At 35.8% G+C, this 26,777-nt stretch overlaps 1 protein-coding gene across 2 annotated transcripts; it reads left to right on the forward strand.

Annotated features, from left to right (window-relative positions):
- Positions 1–5,617: 5,617 nt before the first annotated feature.
- Positions 5,618–26,777, forward strand: creb3l3b (cAMP responsive element binding protein 3-like 3b). Of its 2 annotated transcripts, none has more exons than XM_046875892.1 (10): positions 5,618–5,755; positions 10,400–10,516; positions 10,841–11,162; positions 14,045–14,178; positions 18,275–18,385; positions 19,337–19,443; positions 19,919–19,987; positions 21,498–21,582; positions 23,421–23,517; positions 25,036–26,777. In XM_046875892.1, the coding sequence occupies exons 1-10, from the start codon at positions 5,735–5,737 to the stop codon at positions 25,281–25,283; spliced, it is 1,311 nt and encodes a 436-aa protein (XP_046731848.1). In that variant the 5' UTR covers positions 5,618–5,734; the 3' UTR covers positions 25,284–26,777. The 2 variants fall into 2 exon arrangements, with proteins under 2 accessions (XP_046731848.1, XP_046731849.1); XM_046875893.1 differs by having other exon boundaries at positions 14,048–14,178.

Here is a 26,777-nt window from a genome sequence, read left to right on the forward strand (position 1 = left end):
AAGATCTTCCTCTTCAAAGCATGTAAACCAGATCTTCAAGGAGCTCACTTTGTGCACAGGGGCATTGCCATGCTGGAACAGGTTTGGGTTTCCAAGTTCAAGCGAATGCAAAATTTTATTAGAGCACATCTAAAGATGTCCGGTACAATTGAGGGCCTCCAGATTTGTGGAAACAGTTTGGAAAAGAACCACATATAACAGATAAGATCAGGTGTCCAAATACTTTTATACAATATAGTGTAGCTGTCATAGCTGAGTTGAGTATTTTAGAAACTTCTGATATTCAAAGATTTTTAAACATTCTTCATATCTCATATTTTCTACAACAGCAGCAGACCACCAAGAAGGTTACAGTCCTATCAGCCAAGAACACAAATCTGAAGCAGGGTCACCCAAAATTGTTCAAGATTGTTAAAAATGTCACCTGGTTTTAAAAGCATAACCAGCAGATGGCAGCACAGAGCCGCAAATCTGTTCACCAATCTGATTTCACAAACTACTGAAGACTCATTCATGTCTGGGGAAAAACATCCTAACCTAGATTCTGTTCACAAATATCTTGATGAACTGAGAAGAAAGTGGGTCATCCGATGAAAGAAAAATAAATTCTGTCCAAATAAAGGGTGGTCTAGATGTAACTGCAAGATAAAAGATAAACACTGTGTCTAAATGGAACTTAATTGTATCTTGAATATGACCTCTTTACTGCAACACAGATTTAAGTTATATAACCACAGCTTTAAAATTAGTGACAGATGTATGTTTTTATAGCTGTTTTAATGTACACACACACACACACACACACACACACACACACACACACACACACACACGTATGAACATTTGCGATAATGAATAATGAAGATATAAATAATAAACATGCTGTTAGAATTAAATAACCAGCACTGAATTAGTATTACTGTCACACAGCCGTGTTTCATATAATTATTGTCTTATTACTGTGAATTGTTTAAGAACTTTTAAACTATTATTAAAAGAAGTCCATTAAATGCAACAAAACATGGAGGTCCTCCTTTTGTGGGCTACTGTGCTTAACATTTAAACTAGGGATGAAATGATTCCTCAAGTAATTCGAATACAAAAAAATCTGTGTTGCCCCACGGATCATTATTACTGACGCACCACCCGCTAAACTCCGGAGCGCTCTGGACAGGTAAACATGGAAACACTGCAGAATGAAAAATGGAGGAATGGAGAGAAAACACACTGAAAATGAAACCAGAATTACGAGAGAGAAAAAGTCGCAATTAGGCAAACTTCTTTTTGAATGTGTCGGAAACGGGCTTCCATAGATTCAGGCCAAAGAAAACAACAGAAAGTTTGGAATAATTTCAAACTAAAACATAAAGAAATCACCCTACAGTGCGTGTACCTTTTTTTTTTTTAGAGTAATCTGAAATTATTAATTTGTTTTTTTAATAATTTAAATGTATTGATTAAGCTTTCTAATGCTAGTCTAGTTTATTATTTTCTTATGCACTAAAGATATTAATCCTATTAAAAAGTGCATTATTACTATCACAATAACATTTTTTGCATATAAATCAAAACAGATACGTTTATGTTGTATGTACCTGGGTATTCTGTTGATTCGTGGGTGAATCTAAAAAAAATAAATAAAAATATGTTAATAAATGAGGGGAAATTATAGTTTGAAAGCCCACCTTTATCATCAAATACGATATGAGGTAATTGTATATTTAAACTATATCTCTGGCATTGTTAAGTGAGCCGTTCTAAATGTGGGGGTAGGCTGTATTCGGCCCACGAGCTGTAGTTTGGGGACCCCTGGTGTAACCAGCTAAGGGATTACTTCTTGGGGTGCCTTACAGAATGCCAAAGGGTATAGTGTCTTCGTTCAATTCACACATCCCACAATTCATACAGTTATGATTAAAACAAGTCAAACAATTAAACTTCATGTAAATCTCAATCCTGAAACCCTTAGCTCTTAATCACTGTTGACAAGTAAACCCTTGATGTGTCTGAACTTGATAATTGGATGCATATAAGCAAGCATACCTGTGAAACTGCCAAGTGATTCATATTTGATGCTAGAAATTTTCATCCAATAGAAATGGCATTTAACAAGAAACTTTAAAAAAAGAAAACCCTCCAGAAGGTTAAAACCATGTCCAATTGGCCATTTACGAAAGAGAATATTTTGAATTCTTACTAGCAGTAGTCATATTGTTCATGTGTCTCTTTCTGTGTGTCCTCTTGAGCTACTCCACACCTCTATATATATCAGTAAGCAGCCTACCTGTTTAGTCTGGCATAATAAACTTCAAACCTAAGGCCTGGCATCTTTACTATCTGCTGAGTGAACACCATTCCAACAGTTTAAGCTTGCCTTTCTTGTGTATCCTCCAATACTTCCTTTTGAGTTACCCTCTTGCTCTGCATGAAGAGGGCAGGCAGTCTAACTGTTCATCATAGCCTGCTAGACTTCAAACCTCTGGCCTGGCATCTTCGAGAAATAATTGATGGTGGATTTTGATGCTTAATGTTTGATCTCTTACAGCTGACAACCTCTTTGATTGCCACGTAAGAAAACAGTTGACAAGGCATTATTTTTTTAGTAATTGCTGCTACTTTATTCATCACCTACACAACACTTGCCAAAATGCATCTGGCTCATCTAAATATTGTACTTGAAGGCCACTGTCAGGTTTTCTCCATGCAGACTCTATAACTATTTCATGCGGCTCAAGTTTGTGCAAACTATGCAGCTCTATATGATCACAGTGCATCATCATTATTGCGCCATCCTACAGATACTGATAAGTTTTGCGAGGCCGTTTCGGCCCGAAAATAAGCAGTTCTCTCTATTTTGTCTTTCAGACCTTGATTTCCACAGTTGCCCTTAAACAACCATTTCTAAAAGACATTTCAAGCAGTAGGTTTCAAAAGGTAGATTACTCAGTGAGTTAATTATGTTAATTAAGATTTGAGTTTTAACAAATAAGAGGAGGTTCAAATTTTAAAAACAGGTCTACTGTATTTTCCTTTTTATTTTCTAGTTATTAAATATGAGGAAATTATTTTTATATATAGTTTTTTCACCATGGTTTTATCAATTTCCCAAAAATATGCGATTTGACCAGAGGTGCTCAAAGCATTTTTATATACCCCACTCACACAGTCTGTCCTTAGAGAGTCTGGCTGTGTTCTCAAAATGTTTAATTGTGTTGCTGTGGCCTTTGCCTTTGTTAAGCAATGTTGCTTCAATGCTGCTGTGTTTGCTAATGATATATTTGGATTATGGTTTGGAATTTAAACTAGTGTTTTTGTGAACAAATGAATAGAGGAATCTATAGATTTGTACAGACAAATATAAAAATAGATAGTATATGATTATATATTCAGTAAGTTATGCACTAATGCCAAAGGACCTGTTCATTTTATACAATTAGTTTAATAGAAAACAAAGGTGTAGCTATACATTGATTTCCATAGAAAGATTGTGCCACAAAATAATCACATGAAGAAACTTTAATTGTATTACTTTAAAGTGACTCAAAATGGCCAATCGTTTGGTCAGTAAACAAGTAAAAAAATATTCAAATGTTGATCATTTATTTTGTGAACCACAGGATTTATTTAGTAATAATAATCATGTTGTAAAACAGAAAAATTGATTGGAAGGCTAAAGCAGCACTTTAGAGCATTCTATAATTATAGTGCACTGTCCAGAAACATGAAGCTAGTTGGATTTGTTATGCCAATTTGATTACACAGTGCCCTCCAGTAATATTGGCACCCTGGATAAATATGAGTAAATAAGGCTGTGAAAATTTGTCTTATATGATTAAAAGATATACACTTTATTGCCAAAAGTATTGAGTAACCTGACCTTTCCTGCTGTATGTGGTTCTTCCCCAAATTGTTACCACAAAGCTGGAGGCACTCAACATTTTTGCATTCAACTGAACTTGGAAACCCAAAACTGTTCCAGTATGGCAATGCCTCTGTGCACAAAGTGAGATCCTTACAGATATGGTTTACATGCTTTGGAGATGAAGATCTTCATTTCCTTATTCGTTCATTACATAGAGGCCAAACATTGAAATATTGTTGTGGCAAAAGATTGCTGAGCTATACAAAATAAGAAGTGGCTATGGAAATGCCAATTTTTATCATAAGGGCAATAATTTAGAAAGTTTTAGTCAAATGGAAATGTTACTAATCAACCTGGAATTATTATTAAATTGGCTTTAGATTCACCATGTCTCTAAACAAGATAAAGCTTTGAGTAAATGTACTGTACATAAGAATGAGAATACTTTCAAGATTCAAAATTAGTCAATTCACTCTATACATATATATAATTTTTTTTGATGTGTGTAGCAACTTCAAAATCTATGTAACAATGTACCTGAACAATAGGCAAAAAAAATCTGTAAATTGGAACATAGGATAGGCAGAATCTGTCAAAACAGATTCAAACAGACAAACAGTCAGGCCCAGGATAAAATCATGATAACAAAAGGTTTGGTATGTATAGTTCACAGATTCATGGACAATACTTTATCCTGACTGAATGCATAATGATTGCATGTACAGTATAGCCGGTAGTGATTATTGTGTCAGATTGAAATATGTTTATGACTGTGATAATACTAGTAAGAATCTGAAGTCTGTATGTGGTGATATGCATTGGGAAATAAAGGTCAGGTTTTAAAGCATTTTGGGAAAGACGTTCTATATGATACATTCAAATTCTTACAAAGGTATGACTCATCATTTGTTTATGAAATTGTGAAACTATTAGCTTACAGCATATTATCCAACTATTATTTTTACTGTGAAGATAAACTCAATACAAGACAGAGTGTTTAATGTCAAGCTTGTTCTTGATAACAGTAGGGACAAATTAATGATAAGATTATTTCCTGCTTGCACTGTTTTGGTTGATCATTTTGACCTCTAAATGACTGGAACCCCACCCAAGGCAAAAGTACAGCACAGGCAGTAAAAACTTGAACTAAATAACTAACTAGTAAATGTGTTTAGTAAATGTTGTAGGTTCCACTGTGCAAATTAAAAAACATTAAAGATGTTGAGTAAAAAAAGAATGTCAAGTATCCTGCTGTATGAAATTCATCATGAATTCATGATGATTCTTTTATTTTTATTTTTACATAATTATTATAATAATTACATAGTGTGGCAGGTAGTAATATAATAATTACATAATACATATAACAATTCATATAAATTCTAATAGTTAGTATTTAATTATTTGCTGATACATAAATAAATGCTAATACATTTATGTAGATAATTAAAAGATAATACATTCATGTATACACTATGAATGATGTCATGCCTTAACCTATAGAAAGTTCCAGTAAATGCAAACTAGGAGGAATGAAATCATCCTTTATTGCATCTGCTGAGGTTAGATAAGACAGTCAGGCTCCACCGATAAACATAAATCTTGTGCATCAACAACACAGGAGGTAGGTGTTCTTTTCTTATGACGAATGAGCTATTGTCTGAAAGGTGATGTTCCCTGTCAATCATAGCATTCTGACCAATAGTATGAAGAATCCCCACATCAATCACACAGTGATATGGTGTTTCAGACTTTACCCTAGTACGCAGAGCACCTGAAAAAGGCCTAGAAGAAAACACAGAACAAAGCACTAAATGAAAGAAACTACCTAATGGATACATAAACTAGTTTTGCTAAGACAAACGTGTGAATATGACTCTGCTTCTTGACAAGGTATTGTATATTTTCAACACATTTATAATAGTTTTTCGATTAGATGTAAGGTTTCTAAAAAATAATTCTGGAGTGACAGTATTGACCACTACACAGAAATATTTTACTAAACAGTTTTTGCTTTTATGTTCTTCATTTACTGTACAGGAACTTGCTTATTTTTCATTTAGAATAGGAACTTGTGGGTTTTACTTTTGAGCAGAAACTTATAGGCCTTTAAGGAGTAGAGTAGAAGGAGTAGAAACGTGTAGACCTTTTGTTTTGAACAGAAACTTGTGAGCTTTTAGACTTTTGACAGAACTTGAATGTGTCTAAATAACAGGCGTAGGATGAATAGGAGCAGAAACGGCCTTTTGGAAAATAGAAAATGTATATTGTTTTGTAGTGAAACTGTCCAAACAATAATCATAAATTACAGTAATGTGTGTAAATAAGGATTTAGGAATTATGGAATTTCAGAAAGTGTGAGTGAGGGAACAAAGCCAGCAGAGAGAAGATCATTAGCGACTCTTGGTTCAATGCAGTGAAAAGACACTGAAGCAGTCAGTGGCAAGATAACAACGCTTTTAGTGCCTTCAAGGTTTCATGGTTAGAAATCGATCTGACAGGTAGAAAGAAGGAAGGTTATGTGTGTGACCAAATTAAAATGGAGTGAATGATCTGAAGTCAATTGTGATGTAGAGGTAGATGAACCAAAGGAAAGATCAGATGAACAAGACTTGATAAAGGAGGTTAAGACAGAGTTGGCAGAGTGAGTCAAGTAATATTTAGAGTAAATTGATTAAGAGCATGTGCTTATAATATATAAAAAATAAGCCCCCCTCAAAACATTTCTGGTAGCAATGAAAGGTAATGTTAACCATATTTAAGTAAGTAATATTTTGAGTAAGTAAGGTTGAGTAAGTTACAAATGCACACAAGGGAAAACGTTATTTACATTTTCATTTGTGGAATTTGGCACATGCCCTTATTCAGAGCGACCAACAATTTTCTGAGCAGTTGAAGGATAAGGACCTGTCTTAATGGCCCAGGAGCATTGAGCTTGATAGTGCTGGGCTTCAAACTCTTTAATCTTATTAGTTCATTAGTACATTTAACACCTTCACTTACTATAAAGATGTATGCAGTATTATGACACATCAGCCTATAATATATACAATTGTCCTCAGCCCAATTTTTAATCTAGTCAGTGTTTCATTAACCAAAATATGACACTGTAGAACACACATTTCCCAAACAATAATCTTAAATCTAGGGGTGTTGCAGAAACCCAACTGTAAAAGGAATAAAACGATTAGAGCCAGTCTTTTCAAGTGGACACAAAATATTTGTGAGATACCAAGTAACCCAGATGGCGCTGGTGAGGTCGGCTGCCGTCACGACTGCTCCGGCTACGTTTTCTCTTGTTTTGTTTATTTTATACTTTTATTTACTTAGTTACAGTTCCATCTACACAAGATGGACATCCTTATATATATCGTTATATCTTTATATATTTTATATTTTACATAGATTATACTCTTTATTTATCTGCCTTTTTTTTCTTTGTTTTATTTTTCTCCCTATCCTATTCCCTCATGCCGGACAGTTGTATAAAGCATTTCACTGCATGTCGTACTCTGTATGTATGTGACAAATAAAATTAGATTTGATTTGATTTGAGATATTTGACTAGAGTTGAAAAAACTTCACAGTGTATCCTATAGGTCACTGTATTTGTGTTGACTCAAACCTCTTTACATCAAACATCTTTTAGACTTTACATCAAGGATCTGAGACTGTAGTGGGAAGTGACAGCTTCATTGGTGGCATTGGATTTTGGCTTAAAAAGTTGTGAGTTTAAATCCCAGCCCTGTTAAGCTGCAACTACTGGACGCTAGAGCAAAACCCTTAACCATCTACTGCTCATCTGTATGGATGAGATAATTGTATTTACTCGGGATCAGGTCATAATATAAATGTAATCGAAATCAATTGCAATTCAAGTTCTGAAAGCAGTATTATTTTTGCATTCATTTACTTTCATATGAATGCATTCAAATATCTTTTCAAAAACCGAAAGCTTTATGTGCTTAAAAAAGCAAGACATAATGTATTTAGACAACAGAATAGCTTATTGACCAGATGACTTTGTTTGAAATTGTATGTGAAATGGTCAGTTGAGCCTTCAGTCAACTGCAAGTAACGATGCAAAGGCCCAAAGAATGTAACAGCTGTGCTACCATTGTACACGAGAGATAAACGTTATCAATCTGAGCTTTGCATGATCAGTACAGTATGCATGCTGTAGGACTGCTGGCTAGGCAGAAGATAACATTCAGCTTTAAAAAACAAAGCAGTACACTTCTGGTTTAAAAGCTTAGGTGACCTTCATGTGATTAGTCCCCAGTTGCTAAACTTTCTGTATTGTCCTTGAAGGTTTTGTGCAAAATCAACAGTTTTGGTTAAAAAGTTTATTAGTAATTTTGCAATACAATTATTCGACATGATCTTCAATATTAATGCATTGCCTGTCTTTAAAAGATGTTTTTTTTATACTATTATTATATACTATTATTAGAAAAACAAAATTAACTAATACTACAATCATTGCCAGAGCAAAAATTCTTTAATAATTATTTATATTTATTACTTATATTAATTAAAGGCAACACATATTTAGTTGGCAAAGCGCCGAAGGTGTGTAGGCACCCTATTGTTATTCTAACATTTCTTTTTTTTTCCCTTATTCTCCTTCCTCTACCTCCTCCTTTTCTTCTTCTTCTACTTCTTCTTCTTCTTCTTCTTCTTCTTTTTCTTCTTTTTCTTCTTCTTATTCTTCCTCTCTTCTTCTTCTTCTTCTTCTTTTTCTGCTGATGTCTATGTTTTCTATGTGAGCCCATAGAACCTTTTGGCAACATGAGATGAAATTTGACAGATTAGTGAGGGTCTACAGAACTGAGTGCTGCCATCATTCTAGGAACATCATACAGTTAGATTTTAGCTTCATTTGGAAGTAAATGTATGATCAAAATTTGGAACTGCAAGATGCAAAGTATAAACCCCAGACCTACCTGGATTCCCTAGATCAAGACAAGTTATGCCTCTGTTGTCCTGTGATTGCTGACCACAATTGTAGCGCATTTGTGAATGTGCAAATTTGTCTTAAAGTTAATAAGATAAAAACACAGCTTGACAAATTGGACAAATTTGAAATTACTGACCATTACAACTTTCTGGCCCCATAAATGTTAATCAAGAATTCTTTATCGAAAATCTCACCTAATTAGATTATATTTTAGCTAAAAATATTTTTAAAAAGCTGTTAATTATAAGATTGTTATTCATTTTAAATGGAATCTTAGTCATGAACTTTATGGCAATGGTTTCTTTTTTTTTGTAAGAGATGAAAGAGAGATCTCCATTCTGGAAATACAGAAGCACAGATAAGTGGGATATATAAAAAAATATGATAATATTGCAATCTTTCTGCTAAGGTCATTCTTTTGAAATTCATTCAATTTGCTGAAAGATTCCAGCAGATCCAGAAGTTATAGATGCTTCTATCCGTGAATTCAGTCAATACAGAACACATAAAACTGCTGAAATGGCACTGTAATCTCTAACAGATGTCTGCTGTGAACCATGAGTTAAATGCAGTTTCCTTTTTTCACCTATAATATCAGTCTGTGAGATTTGACAGCTGCTGTGCAGAACATGATGCAATTTTGGCCTGTCACACTAATGATATCACAGAAACCACATTCTGTCAGACGAGTATTAACGATCAAACTGAAACCATTTTTTGTAGAAACTACGAGCAGTGAAAGAGTGGCAAGAGATTTGCTCAATCATGGCATCTCCGATAACACGAAGGATCTATGTGGCACTTGACAGTTCTCAGTCAGAATTAAATAGACTTTCTATTAAGAGTAGAAGAACCATGAATGAAGAAATTTGCACAAGGGGGAAAGTGTGAATTTATTGGTTATAGGCTTATAGGTTTGAGACTGTTTTCCCAAGGCTCATACTCTGCAATCAGAAATCTATTGACACATCTATTTCAAGATAAGAAATGTGTAAAGGTGTGAAACGAATGCTGTATACTTTTCTTTTTTTAGGATGCATACATTTCTTACATTCTTTTTGCTTTTGTCTTTTCTCGCTGATGCAACATTACTTCAATCCATGTAGATGAAAGTAATATGGCATGTCAGTGGATGCCAATAAATGTGTTTTAAATATGCTTAGTAACATAATTTTTGATTCACATTGTCCATATGATATTTAATTGGCACGGATTAAAATCATTTCTCATTGTCAGTTGTGTCCGATGTTCTTAAAACAGGACACACTTGTCAGTGCTCTTGATAATAAGGAAGATGAATGATGGATTTATGTATCAGGAAATTGTATAAGGTATAATAAAAAAGTAAGGTATCCAGGTTATGACTCATTCTTTTGTTTATTTTGGAAACGTGAATATAGAATACATAATAAAACCATTTAGGTGAAGATTCTGTTGCTTTGATTGTGGGTTCATGCCTAAAATTAATCATGTAGTTTTTAAACTATACTGTATTCAGTTTTCTTTCCAAATAAGGGACAGCTTTTGTAAAGCTTCTAGTCAGCTATAACCGATTTTTTTGTTTCTGTCACTCTCAGTGTTTCAATGGGATGGAACTCTTAGATCTCCTCTTTGAGCAGGCTCATGAGAACTTGGTTCCTGGAGAGCCCGAGGGTGGCCATGTTAACCTGGCCTGGCCATTCCCGGATCAAAGTGTGAGTATATCAGCATGCGATAAGTCTAAAGTGAAAGTTTCAATAACTTCTGCATAGAATAAGCGTACGTTTTTACAATGTGGATATCTTGCGCTTTAATCTTCCAATTCCGTTTCTTTTAAACAAGTCAGCAGTGATGTCATCCTTTAAGCAAAACAAGGGCTGATTCACAGAGAGTGTAGTGGGTGCAGTGTCTCTTCATCCACTCGCCTTTTGAGGGAAAAAAAATCTTTGAAAACAGCCTTGGATCATTATGAGGGTCTGACCTACTTCTGTGTATCTGTTACGTCCATGTGTTTCATGTGCACGTGTATGTTCCTGCAGTTACTGTCCAACAGTGATGGAGCCGATCAGTTCCTGGACTCTTTGCTGAATGCATGTGAAAGTGCATCAGGGTCTAGCTCACCCCTCTGGGCACCATCCCCCTGCGACAGCGGCATCAGTGATGATCCCTTTTCAGACCATTTGGACAGTCCTCCTCCTCCTCCTCCTCCTCCCTCTAACCTGCTCCTGGGCTCCTGCTTTGTCTCGCAGCACCAACATCTTCTTGCTGTTTCTCCTCCTGCTCCTCCTCTTTCCCAACTACAGCAGCAGCACTCCAGATGGGCCTCGAGCTCAGCAGAACGAGATGTTTCCATTAATCTAGGTAAGATTCGACGGACCTTTTAAAGTAGTAGAAGTTCAAAGCAGAGCAATAGTTCATTATCCATAAACCCGTTGATCACTCGCTTGTAAATGATTGCTAATTATACATAACGTGTGATCGGATTGTATTTGACAATATTCTCAAAGTCACGACATATTTTAAAACAAAACAAATCCATCTCATCATTCAATTCACTTAATTCAAGGCAGCTTTGTTTTTTTGTAAACTACCAAAAACCTCCCACTCCCAAATCTACAACATCGTACACTGCTTATGTGAGAGACAAAATTTAAGAGGAAAAATTACTTTTCGTTTAAGCAAACAGACAATATCTGCAAATCTTTAATATCAGTACCTCAAAATCTTGCATGGTTGCAGAAATAAGAGTCATGCAATCACTCTTTATTCATGATTGATGTTTTTTGTAGGTAAAAAATGTCCTAAATTGTGGGGAAAAAACATTAGTTTTGTTTGTAGCTTTTAATTGATGAACTGGGCCTAATCAGTGTTTCATTAAATTAAGTGGGAAGCAGAAAATGTTACATAAAATAATCTTCATGAAATCCAGGCACACAACAAAGAGACAATAAATATATCCTAAATTGTAGAACAGGAATCACAGCAAACATGGAAGACAATCCTGTGACAAAGAGTGCTGTGAAATGTGAGATAACGGTGATGATAAAGGATGACAAGAAACGGATGTGAGTGATTAGGGACATGTGACAGTCCTGTGAGTCAGTACAATGGCTGATTGGAATCATCATTCTTATCCATTATGAATAAAACTCATAAATCCCGAGACCATGTAATCTAATCTCATCTAATCAAATTTAATCTAATCTGAAGATAATAAATAATATTTATAATTAGCTTAAGCTAATATGGCACTTTACTCGTGTTCTTATTGGAATTAAGGAAAAAAAAAAAAAAAAAATATATATATATATATATATATATATATATATATATATATATATATATATATATATATATATATATATATATATATATATACAGGAGTGCAGAATTATTAGGCAAGTTGTATTTTTGAGGATTAATTTTATTTGAGGATTAATTTGAACAACAACCATGTTCTCAATGAACACAAAAACTCATTAATATCAAAGCTGAATATTTTTGGAAGTAGTTTTAGTTTTAGCTATTTTAGGGGATATCTGTGTGTGCAGGTGACTATTACTGTGCATAATTATTAGGCAACTTAACAAAAACAAATTCATACCCATTTCAATTATTTATTTTACCAGTGAAACCAATATAACATCTCAACATTCACAAATATACATTTCTGACATTCAAAACCAAACAAAACAAATCAGTGACCAATATAGCCACCTTTCTTTGCAAGGACACTCAAAAGCCTGCCATCCATGGATTCTGTCAGTGTTTTGATCTGTTCACCATCAACATTGCATGCAGCAGCAACCACAGCCTCCCAGACACTGTTCAGAGAGGTGTACTGTTTTCCTCCTTGTAAATCGCACATTTGATGATGGACCACAGGTTCTCAATGGGGTTCAGATCAGGTGAACAAGGAGGCCATATCATTAGATTTTCTTCTTTTATACCCTTTCTTGCCAGCCACGCTGTGGAGTACTTGGACGGTGTGATGGAGCATTGTCCTGCATGAAAATCATGTTTTTCTTGAAGGATGCAGACTTCTTCCTGTACCACTGCTTGAAGAAGGTGTCTTCCAGAAACTGGCAGTAGGACTGGGAGTTCAGCTTGACTCCATCCTCAACCCGAAAAGGCCCCACAAGCTCATCTTTGATGATACCAGCCCAAACCAGTACTCCACCTCCACCTTGCTGGCGCCTGAGTCGGACTGGAGCTCTCTGCCCTTTACCAATCCAGCCACGGGCCCATCCATCTGGCCCATCAAGACTCACTCATTTCATCAGTCCATAAAACCTTAGAAAATCAGTCTTGAGATATTTCTTGGCCCAGTCTTGACGCTTTCAGCTTGTGTGTCTTGTTCAGTGGTGGTCGACTTTCTGCCTTTCTTACCTTGGCCATGTCTCTGAGTATTGCACACCTTGTGCTTTTGGGCACCCAGTGATGTTGCAGCTCTGAAATATGGCCAAACTGGTGGCAAGTGGCATCTTGGCAGCTGCACGCTTGACTTTTCTCAGTTCACGGGCAGTTATTTTGCGCCTTGGTTTTTCCACACGCTTCTTGCGACCCTGTCGACTATTTTGAATGAAACGCTTGATTGTTCGATGATCACGCTCAGAAGCTTGGCTATTTTAAGACTGCTGCATCCTCTGCAATATATCTCACTATTTTTGACTTTTCTGAGCCTGTCAAGTCCTTCTTTTGACCCATTTTGCCAAAGGAAAGGAAGTTGCCTAATAATTATGCACACCTGATATAGGGTGTTGATGTCATTAGACCACACCCCTTCTCATTACAGAGATGCACATCACCTAATATGCTTAATTGGTAGTAGGCTTTCCAGCCTATACAGCTTGGAGTAAGACAACATGCATAACGAGGATGATGTGGTCAAAATACTCATTTGCCTAATAATTCTGCACTCCCTGTATATATATATATATATATATATATAATTACAAATAATATTATTGTGGAAAATGTATATTTACATTTATGTAGATGTACATATTGAATGGTACTTATATCAATAATATAATAATGAATACTACAGAGTTTTTATCTTTATTTATTATTTTATTTTCATAGTTTTTTATAGTTTTTTTTTTGTATTTAAATAGCAGCAGCACACCATAACAAATTCCTTGAACATGCAACACATAATAATAATGATGGTAATAAAGATGCTTCTGACTTTGAAAAGAATTTAACACCTGTGTGTGTGTTTGTGTGTATGTTTCTCATAGAAGCCTGGGAATCGAGTATGTCCTACAATTCAATGGATTCTCAGTGTGTGCCAACAACAAATCTGAGCCCTGAAGCCTCTTCAGCTTTCCAGCTCAGCGTGAAGGACCTGCTCCTCTCTAATTTAGGAGAACCTGTGAGTGTGCTTCTTTTGCTCAACACAAACCTTGCCTGCCTTTCATGTACACCAGTATATAGTAAGATCCATAAGTATTTGGACTTATTTTTCATTTTGCCTTTGTGCAGCACCACGATAGATTAGAAAGGATCAAGATATGATTAAAGTGTAAACTTTTTTTTATAAAAAAAAGTGTATTGCATCAATCATTAAAGTATTACAATAATTTTAACATCATACTTCCATTTTAACTTATGAAACTGACTAAATATGTAGTGTATTTTACATTAGGGTTCCCCAAAACATTCATATCTGTCGGATTCTGAATTAAATTAGAAATATGTTCTGACTTAGGAAAATGATCAGGAAAGGATAGAGGACTTATTTCTTTTTTCTGAATGCAATCGTTATTCCTCCAGAAGCACTTAAAAAAACCACTGGCATAAATTCCAGCCCTTGAAATGGTTTACATGACAGTAAAAACTTCCCAATCGCAGCATTTTGTTTCAAATACCCACCTGATCTGTGAATTATTCCTGCAAGCATTTAAAAAACATGTATCTGATAAAAAAGAAGAATCAGCTTTTTCTTTAATTATTGGTAAATTGTTGATTAATTATTATTATATAATTCGATAACTTGCCTGTTATGAGGTTTACATATTACAGTAGCATAGAGTGAGGAAGAAATTAAATAGAACGCTGAGTCGAGAGACTGTACCAGACACATGACACATGAGCATGTAAATGTGCATCTATTCATTGCAAAACTAGAGCTATTCTGAGCCACTGGTAATTATGTACGAGTGAGAAGCATGCCTGTCAGAACTGCTGGAATATTTAGATGCATTCAGACAGCAGAAATGATGCACAGATCAATGAGCTTTGAGTTTTTTTATATTCAGTTCCATACTCATTTCATATTCTATGTAGTTTGATGCAAGTGGAGGTATCTAAAGTCTTTTAAAAAGAGCAGACAGAACAGACATAATCCAAAGACAGCAAAAATTCAGGCAAACACCATGTCCTAGGTCAGGCAAGAGCAAAACGTCAAAACCAGAATGAGTTCAAAATCTGAAAGTGAATTAACAACAGACTGTTATAGTGTCGTATACTTTGCAATGAAAGGGCGGAGTGAGCGTCTTTAAATTTTGTAAGTGTGATTGATTCAAGGTGTGTGAGATCAGTGATCAGGGAAATGTGAACATGAACAATAGGTTTGTGTCGGCTGGATATTTCTTTGTTTTCGGTGCCTATGTTTGTGGGCCACATTGTCAACTGGGAATTGTGGATTCTGGCTATGACAATACATTAATCATTTCACAAGATTTGCTGAAAAAGATACAAAGCTCTCAGACTTCTTTCAGCCACTTTGTCAAACTAAACTTTGGAGAGCAATCTTTGTTTATATTATTTATATTATACTTGCATGCTCAAACTTTTGTTTATCATTGGATGCTGAACTCCGAATGTACTTTTTACAGTCCGACTTTATGTAAAGTCTCTTATACTGTACCTTTAGGGTTCCAGATGAATTATTCAGCCATCTTTACTTTAACTACTTTGAACATCCTTTGTACCCATACCAGATTTCCTCTCTCCTGAATGTTAAAATAAGCTCCACTCTTCTGGGAGGACTTTCCACTAGACTTTGTGGCACACTTTTATGTTTATTCAAGAGCATCATACACAAGATCATTAGTGATCACTGTAGGGTGAGGAATTCTGGGGTGCTGTCAGTGTTCCAGTTCATAGCACATATATTTAGTAGGGTTGAGTGAGAACCGTGTATTGGACACTCGAGTTCTTCCGGTCGATTTCTTTCATTGCCAAATCACGTTTTCATGGAGTTTGGTTTGCGATTATACTTATTTAATTAAAATGTGGGAAAAGTCATCAAGTGGTGCTTGATGGCGGACCTAACGATATTTGCTTGCCTAAAATAATCACACACACACACACACACACACACACACACACACACACACACACACACACACACACACACACTCAAACCACTTAATTTCCTCTGCTAAAACCTGCATTTTTGCAGGGACACTGCCTACAAATGTGTGCAATTTTTGAACCCCTTTAAATTGGATGCTAAATGAATTTAGTGCACAGATGACAGTCTGCAATTATGTCCTTTCTACACTATCATTCAAAAATATAAATAAACAAACGAAACACCAGCATAAGCTTGTTAGCTCGGTCATCAGCTACTCTCAATCTGTCTCGCTGTCACCTGGATTCATTATCATTTCGGATTTGAACCCATTTTAGATAGTCTTGGCTGCTCCCCATGTCATTATTTGAAAAGGTCTTGTCACAGCAGCTGTATGCTGCCACATTTGGCCTAGACAACCTTCAGCAGAGTGTAGCGCATTCACAAATGTACATACCGTCGCTATAAGATACAGAGCTAAACAAAACAAAGCAAATGTGCACACGTGGTACATTTGATGTTAATAAGCATCACAAGGCTACCAAGTCTCATACGTGTACAGTTAAGAAATTTAACCTGGAGAGCAGATGTTCCAGTGACTCAAGGGGATGGTTGGTGTTCAAGCTTTTTCACATCGAATAGAATGCCTGTGTAAATGTTTTCTGGCTCAAGATTAAATTTTTATTTATTTTAGAGAAGATGAGAGCAAGCCGTCTCTCCTCTGACATATCAGAAAATTATACCTTTTCCTAAGAGACAGTAATGCACACTTCAAAGCCGAAACTAGTGGAAGTTTTGCAGTGAAGCATATTTTACAGAGAAGAGGGATCACATGTATGTACACATAAAGCAGGTGCAGGTTTAATGCATGCTGCTCTATTTGGATATGGAAATGTAACAGCACAGGAAAATGTTATCGGAAAATAATTGATTACTAAGGGTTTTATTCCAGTTATACCACATTATAACATATTAACAAATAACACTGGTTAATTTTTTTATATATTTTTTTAAGTCCTTTATCTTCAAGTCCTTGTATGTCATGTCACAGTGCAATTCAAAAGACCCCATAGCCTTTAATCTTGGCCCCCATGGACTCGATTTCTCATCCTACATTACATTACAAAACCATACTACACAACTCTCATTCACCCTTAAAGTGAAAGTGAATGAACACACCCTTTTTCCAAACACACTCATAGTTTTAAAGGTTTTGTTTATGCCGTTGTGAAGTATATGCTCAGCTGTACATTTTTCTCCTTACCAAGCTATTATTCGGTGCTTGTTCTTCTGTTTTGAGTCACGTTGTTGATCCTTGCCTGACCTGCTTAATTCTGTTTGCCCATCACCTGACCTTTGCTTGTTCTAGAATCTGATCTTGATTCTCAATTTGGACTTGTGACCTTGTGTTTTATTAACTGTTAGTAAATCTGTTGCAACACTGCAATCTGTTTCATTACAACACTGGATAAGTTGTTAATATAAAAGGAAAAATACATCCTAATCAATCAGAAATTCCAAGGCCCTGTGGTATCATAGCTAATAGTAAATTATGAAATAACTTGAACTAAGTAAAAGTTGCATATTATGGCCCCTGGGGAATAAATAAATCGTTAAGTATGAGGTGGTATCAATAAGATCACCTTCAAAATAGTCCCCTTGCACAGTAGAATAAATCGCTCCCAGCATTCCTGCCACCTCTGGAATGTGTCCTAGAAGTCTTCTTTTCGAAGCATGTAAAAATCTTCTGCTATTAGCAATGGATCTCCGCATTGGCACAAAAAAATGGTGACCTTCAAACTGGATCTTCATTCCTGGGAAGAGGCGAAGTCCGCTGACACCAAATCTGGTGAGGAGGGTGGGTGTGGGAGAGAGGTGATGTTGTTTCCAGCGAGAAACTTGTGTGTGAGGAGATTTCAGTGACAGAGTGCGCACATGGTAAGAATAGCCGACGTGGTAAGACACATGGTCAGAATAGCAACAGTTGCACAGCTCCTGATGTTCACAGGACGATGTCTTTTGGTACACTGATTTATGAAGGTCGGTGCTCCCTGTGACTGTGTGTGCAGACTTGTGCTGCCATCTGTTGGCGTGTTATAAAATTAGTCTCGAAACTTTTCGAAACCATCTCAGACTAGAATTAATTTAAATTGTTATGTGTGTTCTACAGCCCAAGCAGCCCTCGCAGAACTTGCTGGAGGAACTTGTTCTTAATGATGATGAGAAGAAACTCTTAGCCAAGGAAGGAGTGGCTCTCCCCAGCCAGCTTCCCCTCACCAAGGTAACATGTTATTTAACATATTTTTTCATAAATCTTTAATCTAATTTAAACCTAGTAATCATTCCAAATGTTATTAATTTGCTTGTACTAAAGGTTAATGTTTTTTGGTGAACTTTCTTTTACCTGGAAATACACACAACCCTGTGACTAATCTAAAAAACTCTGAGGTAAAAATAACCCTCGTAAATACTGAAGGAAAGTGAGCAGGAATGCTTTCAACACATTACAACAAGCCACTAGGTCATAAATTACCTGTCTCACTGTCTCCAAACACACAAACACACAATGCCAATCAAAGTGATGTTTTCATTGTATAGTGCGACCACGCATACGTTAATAAATGCAGGGTCTGTTTTTCCTTTACCCCCCTGATTGCTTTGTGAACATGCCAAAAAGAGGCCATTGTGCAATTATGTCTGGTCACTTACCTGATGAATTGTAAACCAATTATGCTTTTTTGTTACTGTGAGTGTTTCAGAAGGAAAAAAAAAGTTAATAATAATTTAAGCTTATGTTAAAAAGCAAGTGAAAAGTAAGCATATCATCCTAGAGCTCAGAAAACATAACACTGATCATAACACTGGCATCATTGCATCAAAGAGCTGATTCAACCCAATTCAGCTTGGGGCAAAACTCATCACAAGCAAAAACTATATACAGAAGGAAATGAACCCAAATAGCAAATATGAATAAGAATAATATCCAGTTAAGATGTTTGGGGTTTTAAAGTTTTTAGTTCTTGGCGTGAGATGAATCATTTCTAATCCATCATATTGGCAGATTTTCCCTTGTGGGTTCAGGAAACTTTCCTTTAATCGTGTCTGAAATATTCACAAAACTATGTGCAAGATTTACTTAAGTCTAGTGTAATGCTGTTTTTTTATGTCTCTGGCTTTAGTGAGTACGCAAGTAAATGTGTGTGCGTGTGTGATGCTTCTGCCAATTCATTAGTATGAAGAGAAGATCCTGAAAAAGGTTCGCCGAAAGATTCGTAACAAGCAGTCTGCACAGGAGAGCAGAAAAAAGAAGAAAGAGTATCTTGATGGCCTAGAGGGAAAGTAAGTTCTTGTGCTCTTTTGCTCAATGGAAAGACAATCTTAAAAGTCTGACATGAAAAAAAAACAAAACAAAGAAAGCAAATAAATGATGAATGGCATTGAAAAGATGTGTATGGGTGTAAATCGGCCAGATGAACTGTGAATCTGTGAAGCCAGGCTTTCTACATGTAAGAAAGGCTTTATTGTATTGTATTTGATTTCCTGCTGCCTGACTGACTGACTGACTTTTAGAAGGATATGGTGTGCATTAAGAGTACAATTATGGTTTCTTAGACTCCTCATTGTGTGTTCATGTGTGATAGCACTCACAGTGAGAGATATAAGGGGAGCAGACTTGAATTATATGAGAAGCTCAGGATGTACTGGATTTGATTCATGAATGGTGTGTGTGTTTGTGTTTGTGTGTGTGTGTGTGTGTGTGTGTTCCTGCCATAAATGTGCAAGTTATTAATAGGTGACATGATGTATTATTTAGAATGGCTGCTTGCAGTGCCCAGAATTTGGAGTTGCAGAAGAAAGTGATTCAACTGGAAAAAAACAACACGTAAGGCTACTTAATCATACACAATCTACACATAAAAAAAATCTATAATGAGCTCATTTGCTAAAATAGCATAAGAACACTACCTATATTTAAAAAATTAATAACCCAGTGATTCTGATGACTTTTTAATGGCAAGAAGTTAATACACTGAATTGTATTCAAATCTATTATAAGAACACTGCAAATATAGTCCCAAGTGGCGATCTATGGGGTCCAAGCACCGTTTACATAAAAGTTGCAAGTTCTAGTGATCGGTTCTTCAAATGACAAAATAATGTGACAGCAGATTAACATTATGTATAGGTTTTGTGCGGGAGGAGGTTAAAGCATGTGCCTTTGGATCAGGGGGTTGTGCGTTTAAGTCCTGGCCATACCAGGCTGCCACTCTTGGGCCCTCGAGCAAAGCTCTTACCCTCTCATGGGTACTCATTTGTGGGAATAGGCATATAGTATATTGCCATAGACAGTCACGTGAAAGGAGCAGGGTGGGCGTTAGACTAGCAACCCAACCCTGTTAGAAAACTACTATAGAAACGGCAAGTAAGCCATCAGGCCCTTGCTGCTAAATGCGCCTCATGGTGCTAAAGGACGTAGGTCACTGGAACAGTTAAATGCCTTAAAATCCTCATAAATGATTGAGAATGCCTAAGTATTGCTAAAGCTGCAAGTGTCAATATGGGGGTTTCAAGCACCCCTTGCAAAAACTGATCATTGATCAGCCAAATTGCATAGATTAATTGACCACAGGTTAACATACTGTATAGGTTTTGCAATGACAGGTCAATGTTCTCATTGTGAAATGCATGAAACACTTAAATGGCTTCAAAATTGATGAAATGATTAACCGTTAGTCTTAGCATCCTAGCTTTGCCCAGTCCTAATAGTTCATCTATACAGCCAATTGATTAATTTGTTGCTTTCTTCAACTATTTCCACCATCTCCTCTGATCCTAGCTGACACTAGCTAGCAAAACATGAAGGTACATAATAAAGGGCATTACCGATCTTTTAAAAAATGTATAAAAGTCTGGTAAAGACAATTACTGGTGTATGGCATAAGCCTGCAGTCTCCATTTTCTCGTTGGTGAATTCACCAAACTTTTGGAAAGTAGTAAACTTAATACAGGTGCTTTTGATGCCTTGGGAAATTTCTGTCTAGTACAACGATATGTCCTAAAATTCATGGTGCATGAACGCCAGCGAATCACATCACGGCAGAAGTATTCGACAACGGATCAACATTCAGTGCACCATTTTAAACTAGAAATTATTTCATGATTATTCCTACAAGCATGAAATACAAAATTAAATTGTATTCCGGATTTCAATCAGCACGTCTCCGAAATACTTAAAAGAATAACCTTAAGTCAAACTTCCAGCCCATGAAATCAATACTGATTCACAAATCCAAAGCCACATAGGTGATTAAAGAAGTTATTTTTTGATATTACACTGAAAGAACATTTTCTCTTACTTTTTTTGCTCAATCCATTTTTTTTCTCCCTCTCAGGTCTCTAATGGAACAATTACGAAGGCTGCAAGCCCTGATCATGAATGGCTCTAACAAGCCTGCTCAGACTGGCACATGTATCCTGGTAAGTGACAATGTGACAAGGGATATAAAAACACCAGTATTCGGATGTCTTTACTTAAACAGCCTAAAAATATATGCAGTTATTTGTAGTGTTAAACTCAAAAACTATGAAGATGGAGCTGGAATATAATGGAGCTAATATATACTGCTCTGCTATAATGGCTTAGGGCTACAACTGTCACAAACAGTTTTACACTCCATCAGTCAACAATTGATAACCTCAACAATGATCCAACTATAATGAATGGATATTCGGTGTCACTCATATGATGACAGGGTTCCTTTTTGTATCTGGTTTCCTCCCCATACCATCTAAGATTTTTCCTTGCCACTGTTGCCTCTGGCTTGATAATTAGGGATAAACTTACAGGGACAAATGTGTGATATTCAAATTTATATATCATAGTCAATTTTTTTATTGCTTTGGGACAATTTCCATTGTTTAAAGTTCTATACAAATAAATTGAGGTGAATCTTTCATATGAATTGTTTGTCATGCATTGATAAAAAGAACAGAAATCCTATACAGTGATCATCTACTGAACAATCCTTTTAGTGATTTGAGTTTAGTCATTCATCAGATTCATCAGATTGTGAATGATGTTCCTGTTTTCCACATAGGTTTCATAATCAATAGTAGAATGATCACGTTTTAAACAACAAATATAACAAAAGAACAAGCCAGCTTTATAAAATCATGGTGCACATGGTTTGGAATGAAAGATCTTGATTGGCCTGTTCTAGAGTTCTGATATAAGTTCTGGTATAATATATTGACAAAAGTAAACATAGTTATTATTGTCACTGGAGCTCAACTGTTTTTTTTCAAGCATTTATCTATAATAACAACTCTAGGGTTTTTCCAATGCTACCAAGGGAATGTTATATAGTTTACATACTGGAAAACTACTCACATTTAATCGAAACGCATTTATATTAGACTTCCTGTGCTAGTCATTAAACATTTCCATGAAACACACATCAATGTACTGTGTAATCTTTTTCACCAGTACAAGTCACGCTGTCACAACTCTTGACTCATTATGATTCAAAAAGCTTGGCGCCTCCACTTGATTTTGATTTTTTTTTTAAACATCCCCATCCTGTTCATCCTGATATGTGGTTACCGGCAAATCCATATAATGCAATGGATGCTCATGTATGCCAGACACTACACTGCAGTTCTGACTTCATCCTTCTCCTTAGAGGCATCATGCCCTAGATGTGAAGTTTATTAATAAGTACAAGAGTAAAGCCCTCATTATCCCATAGTATTCAAGCTGCTTGATATAAGACATGAATTATGTATCAAGTGGTGTGGGAAGACTGATGTGGAAATCAAATGAGCTCGGATGCGAAAACTTTTGCGGAACTGCAAATGCAGTACCTAGTGGATGCATAGCGTTTTTACATTTCCCACAATTCAGTTACATCCCCGAACAAGCTTTCTCGAGGGACGAAACAACAGGAAATAAATTAATTAGAAGTCATACAAATTGTATATGGGAATAATAGTCTCATAAACCTGGGAATTTGCAACAAAAAAATGCAAATTTCAGTCAACTTTTTTGTGGTGTTCAGTCAACTTAAGAAAATAGTGCAACAAGACAGCAGCATACAGCAGAAAAAAAGCAGTGGATAAAAATAGACTATATGAAGTGTAAACAACACTTTGTACATGCGACAAACCCAAAATGTTTGTATCTAACTGCAAAGAAGACCGGGATTAGCATGAAGATAGCGTAATCCACACACTAGATGACGAGTTGATAAGAAACGGATAACGGCAACAAGGATGTTAATGCTCATATTCAATTTCCTGATCTTCCTTTCTTCTAGGTGCTACTGTTGTCTTTTTCTCTTATCCTGTTCCCCAGGCTCCAACCTCTGTCCCCCAGCAGGGCGGATGATCAAGCAGAGTTTAGCACAGCCAAAGGTATGTGTTTTGTGAACTAAAGGTTTGTCAAATATCATGTTTGAAAAGCAGAATTGGAGTTCAAGGATTTTAAAATGTGGTTAACAAAAAGGGAAAATGAGGGAAATGTAAAGATTTCATTCCACCTCTGGTGCAGGAACATTTGAGACATTTCACATGTTACCGATATCTGATGATAAACTGAATTGAACATGCTTTAGTATAATGACTTGATCAAACCATGGCATTCAGTGTGTGAGAAAATTACACACTGAATAAAAACTATAAAATAACTGTATCTAGCAAGGTTTTATCTTTATCATTATCATTAGGCAATTGAATTGTTGGTAAACTGGCTCTTTGTGATTATGCCTAATTTACGCATTTACTAATATAAATTTGGACAGTTTATTAGCAGGGGTTTGTTGAAGCAACATAAAAAATTTAAAGCATGAATTATTCCAGAATTGTATTTTTTCCCATGGATCCAAATGATTTCTGTGCTCACCACAGGGAACATATTAGCAATTTAGAAAGTAATCATTTATTCAACACATATAAGTACTGTCCAGAATATATATTATAAATGATGGCTAAAAATGAGCAAGTAGTTTCCCCAAGGTAACTTGGGAGGTTTGTGAGCCATCGAATCATAGGACTGGGTTTAACTCTATAAATGACAAATACTTTGAATGCAAATTAAATGGCTTTTAAAATGCCCTTTAATTTGGTATAATTGTAGTGTTTTTCCAAACTAGAGTGTATTTGAAGAGGGAATTAAAAGAAGTGGCGGTAATCGAGCTTGTGCCACAGTAACTCATATGATTACGCAGTACAGCGTGTTGCTTGTTTCATGTGTCTCGGATCCCTCATGTGCTTGATCTTTACTCTGCTTTTGTTTAATCATCGCTCAAATTAGCGTGAACAGAGAGAACTACAACTACGGAATGCCAATCAGCTTTGGTCACCTGGTGAGGTGAACCTACAAAAACTTTTCAGAAAAGCAAAACACCTAGTGCTACACTTTTTATCTTCTATCAAACCCCTTCTTTTTGGTAATGGGTGAGATCAGTTGCACTGTCAAACTTGATACAGTTTCAAGTTTGTATTATTTTATGTATTATTTTATTCCTCGTCCTTACAACCAAGGCTGTCCCAGTATTTCATTTGACCATGTTTCTAATTTCAGTGTCAAAGTATTGGCTAGTGATTTATACCCAAATTTGATGTCTGCTATGTAAATGAATGCTGATTTTTTTTCTCTGACCCAATGGCTTGTTTCCCAGTCTCCTGCTCCCTCAAGCACTTCTGCCAATTCCAGCATGACTCATCCCATACCAGCTAATCTTGATGAGTTCTTTCAGGTGCTCAGTCAGTGATAGGGGCCTGATATGTGAAATGGCCAGCATGTTCCAATCCCATAATTGGAACACTCTGGACTGAATACTGACCAGATTGGATGCAGAAGCACTTACCAAAGGTTATGAGATGACTATTAATTCACTAATGTAGACTCCTGCTTTTATGTGTTCCCTCCAGTTCAGTCTCGCTCACTGCGCTCTGTGGTAGAGGTCCATAGTCTGCATCCAGTTTCCTCCATGGATAGGCATATGGAGACACCAACCAACATAGTTTCCATCAGGCCTGAATATGCTGATATGGACCCCCCACACCACAACCGAAGTTATGGAGATCAGGAGCATCACCATGGCGACCCGATTACTGGGCACATGGCCATGCTGGGTTGGTGTAATTTGCAGCCTTGTCATCAGAAAGACAGGAAATGATGTCCTACATCAACTGATTAGACAATCTTTTTGCACTTCTATGTTGTTGTTGTTTTTTTTGACAATTTTAGTTTTGCTTGTCAAGAAAAAATTCTCGTTTGTGTTTTGCAGAACCTGAAAACCAAAGTTCAAACAAAAGCAGCTTCATGTTCAATTACAGAGACTTCAGTAAATTGATCTCATGGTCTCATTATACTTACAAAATTGCCATCTTGCCTTTTTCTATTTGCATTATTTTCTTTGTCTGAATCAGTTCATTGTCAACCACTGGCTCACGTTAGTTGTGTATCAAAACTGATAACTAGTCCAGGTGGAGTCAGCAGGGCTCACAAAGAACAAGGATGAGGTGTAATTCTTCAGCACATTAAATAATAGAGTCCTTGTATCAGGACTAAATGAACAGGAAATTAGATCTTCCTCTCATAAACCATGAATATTAAAGCAAATAAATTCAAACCAAACACAACAAAACAGTAGAAATCAATCAAAATTGAAAAGCAACAAGAAAAACCACAAGATCACATCTAATGAAAATAAGAAAAAATATCTATATTTAAAATGATTATAAAATATATTGGTACATGAAGCAAAAACAGGAAACTATGGATATTTGCATATGTTTTGAGTTAATAAGGGGAAAAACACAGGCAGCTATATCGAAATAAATTATACAGAAAAGTAAAGATAAATGTAAAACCACATAGGATAAGTGCGATAAATAAACTGACGAAAACGGAACTTATTTTTTGTTTTTGTTTTTATGTTAAGGCAATTGATGTGTATAATATATAATATAATAAATTTTTTGGAAATACTTTTATTCCATTCATATCAATTCATTTCTAAAACATATAACTGGTTCTAGTAACCTAAATATAATTATTAATATTGATATACTAGTAGCCCATGTAAACAAACCATGTTCCTGACCATTCAATTACTAATAGTGAAAGCATGAATGCTGAAAATGCATGGTTGTAAATGCATTAATACAAATTCATCTTTCACATGCATGGTAATGGTTTTTCCTCCAGAGTCTTTAATTGGTGATAAAGCGGTTACTGAAGATGAAACGAATTAAAAATATGGAGTATGTATTCTATTAAGACCATCTAATGCAAAGAGCAATGGTTCAAGAAAGTGTGTTTGTTTTTCCAACCATTTTGTCTTTTGTAACATCTCAAATACAGTCCTGTGTGTTTCATAATTCTTATGAAAATAAATTATATGTTGTGTTCATATACAGTGTTTGTTCTCCCAGTACCAACACATATACATTAATAAATAATTAAGTTGTATATCTGAGTAAAAATGGTTTCTTTACAGTATATAATATAATAGCACCAGTATGTTCAATATGATGGCTATGTACCCAATTGATCAAAACAGATGCGTTTGTAAATAATAATGATGGTATTGTAAGAAAACTGTTCCCGAAGCCAGTGTTTGATTTTTCTTATAAGCTCACAAATACAGCTATACATGTGCAATCAA

The sequence above is a fragment of the Silurus meridionalis genome, chromosome 20 (genome assembly GCF_014805685.1).
Source record: "Silurus meridionalis isolate SWU-2019-XX chromosome 20, ASM1480568v1, whole genome shotgun sequence".
Classification (NCBI taxonomy): Eukaryota; Metazoa; Chordata; class Actinopteri; order Siluriformes; family Siluridae; genus Silurus; species Silurus meridionalis.